This window comes from Manacus vitellinus, unplaced genomic scaffold (assembly GCF_001715985.3).
Source record: "Manacus vitellinus isolate BGI_N305 unplaced genomic scaffold, ASM171598v3 scaffold_110_pilon, whole genome shotgun sequence".
NCBI lineage: Eukaryota > Metazoa > Chordata > Aves > Passeriformes > Pipridae > Manacus > Manacus vitellinus.
In genome coordinates this window covers 636,853-639,184 of record NW_021938845.1, presented here as the reverse complement: position 1 = coordinate 639,184, position 2,332 = coordinate 636,853, and the positions used below count along the sequence as shown (strand labels likewise).

General features: G+C 34.0%; 1 protein-coding gene across 1 annotated transcript in view; it reads right to left on the bottom strand.

The window, feature by feature from the left end:
• The window catches only part of KLHDC10 (kelch domain containing 10), a 47,070-nt gene that overhangs the window by 25,380 nt on the left and 19,358 nt on the right, over positions 1 to 2,332 (bottom strand). The window contains exon 4 of the mRNA XM_029965618.1: positions 108 to 256. Within this exon, the coding sequence (XP_029821478.1) occupies positions 108 to 256 (149 nt within the window). The remainder of the gene's footprint in view (positions 1 to 107; positions 257 to 2,332) is intronic.

Here is a 2,332-nt window from a genome sequence, read left to right as displayed (position 1 = left end):
ATCAGCGTCCCGGCAAAGCCCTTCCTGCACTCCCAAACCCTCACCAGCTCCTCCCTCACAGCCTGCCAACAATCCCAAAACCCCTGCTGGGGGTTTCCCATGCCCACCTCTCCTCGGGCATGTCACAGGACATGTTGTTGGGTTTCAGCTGGACCCACTCCCGGGTGTTGAGGTCGAGCCGGTGCAGGTCGGTGCTGTAGATGTAGCCGGTGGTGCCGCCGAACACGTAGAGGCAGCCGTTGATGATGGCCATGGCCTGGGGAGAGCGGGCACAGGGGCACCTCTGGGGCCGGGAAACGGGGAATTCCTGCCCTTCCCCACCCCGGGGACAGGGGAAGGGGCCTTGGCCCTGCTAAAACATCCCCTGGGGGAGCGCAGGGAGAGGGGACACCGCGGGGGGAGGGAATGCCCGGACAGCACGGGCAGCCAGGGAGCCCCAGAGGTTCTGGGGCTGATAAAAACGGGACCTGAAAGTTCTTGTGCTGATAAAAATAACACCTAAAAGTTGTTTGTCTGATAAAAATGGGACCTAAAAGTTGTTCTAATAAGACCTAAAAGTTATTGTTCTAATAAAAATGAGACCTAAAAGTTCTTGTTCTGATAAAAATAAGACCTAAAACTTGTTATTCTGATAAAATTGAGACCTAAAAGTTCTTGTTCTAACACAAATAAGACCTAAAAGTTATTATTCTGATAAAAATAAGCCCTAAAAGTTGTTTTCTAATAAAAATAAGACCTAAAAGTTCATGTTCTGATAAAAATGAGACCTAAAAGTTCTTGTTCTGATAAAAATGAGACCTAAAAGTTTGTGTTCTAACAAAAATAAGACCCAAAAGTTGTTTTTCTAATAAAAATAAGCCCTAAAAGTTGTTGCTCTGATAAAAATAAGCCCTAAAATTCTTGTTCTGATAAAAATAAGACCTAAAAGTTGTTATTCTGATAAAAATAAGACTTAAAAGTTGTTTTCCAAATAAAAATAGGCCCTAAAAGTTCTTGTTCTGATAAAAATGAGACCTAAAAGTTCTTGTTCTAATAAAAATGAGACCTAGAAGTTGTTATTCTGATAAAAATAAGACCTAAAAGTTCTTGTTCTGATGAAAATAAGCCCTAAAATTGTTGTTCTAACAAAAATAAGACCCAAAAGTTGTTTTTCTAATAAAAATAAGCCCTAAAAATTCTTGTTCTAATAAAAATAACACCTAAAAGTCGTTATTCTGATAAAAATAACACCTAAAAGTTGCTTTTCTAATAAAAATAAGACCTAAAAGTTCTTGTTCTAATAAAAATAAGCCCTAAAAGTTTGTGTTCTAATAAAATCAGACCTAAAAGTTGTTTTTCTGATAAAAATAAGCCCTAAAAGTTCTTGTTCTAATAAAAATNAAAAATAAGACCTAAAAATTCTTGTTCTAATAAAAATGAGACCTAAAAGTTTGTGATCTAATAAAAATCAGACCTAAAAGTTGTTATTCTGATAAAAATAAGACCTAAAAGTTCTTGTTCTGATAAAAATAAGCCCTAAAATTCTTGTTCTAATAAAAATGAGACCTAAAAGTTCTTGTTCTAATAAAAATAAGACCTAAAAGTTCTTGTTCTGATGAAAATAAGCCCTAAAATTCTTGTTCTAACAAAAATAAGACCCAAAAGTTGTTTTTCTAATAAAAATAAGCCCTAAAAGTTGTTGCTCTAATAAAAATGAGACCTAAAAGTTGTTATTCTGATAAAAATAAGACCAAAAAGTTCTTGTTCTAATAGAAATAAGTCCTAAAAGTTCTTATTCTAATAAGAATAAGCCCTAAAAGTTGTTGTTCTAATAAAAATCAGACCTAAAAAATCTTGTTCTGATAAAAATAAGCCCTAAAAGTTCTTGTTCTGATAAAAATAAGCCCTAAAAGTTCTTGTTCTAACAAAAATAAGCCCTAAAAGTTGTTACTCTGATAAAAATAAAACCTAAAAGTTCTTGTTCTAACAAAAATAAGCCCTAAAAGTTCTTGTTCTGATAAAAATAAGCCCTAAAATTCTTGTTCTGATAAAACTGAGACCTAAAATTTGTTATTCTGATAAAAATAAGCCCTAAAAGTTGTTCTGACAAAATTGAGACCTAAAAGTTCCTGTTCTAATAACAATAAGCCCTAAAAGTTCTTGTTCTGATAAAAAAAAAGACCTAAAAGTTGTTTTTCTAAGAAAAATAAGACCTAAAAGTTGTTCTCCTGATAAAAAAAGACCTAAAAGTTCTTGTACTAATAAAAATGAGACCTTAAAATTCTTGTTCTGATAAAAATAAGCCCTAAAAGTTCTTGTTCTAACAAAAATAAGACCTAAAAATTCTTGTTCT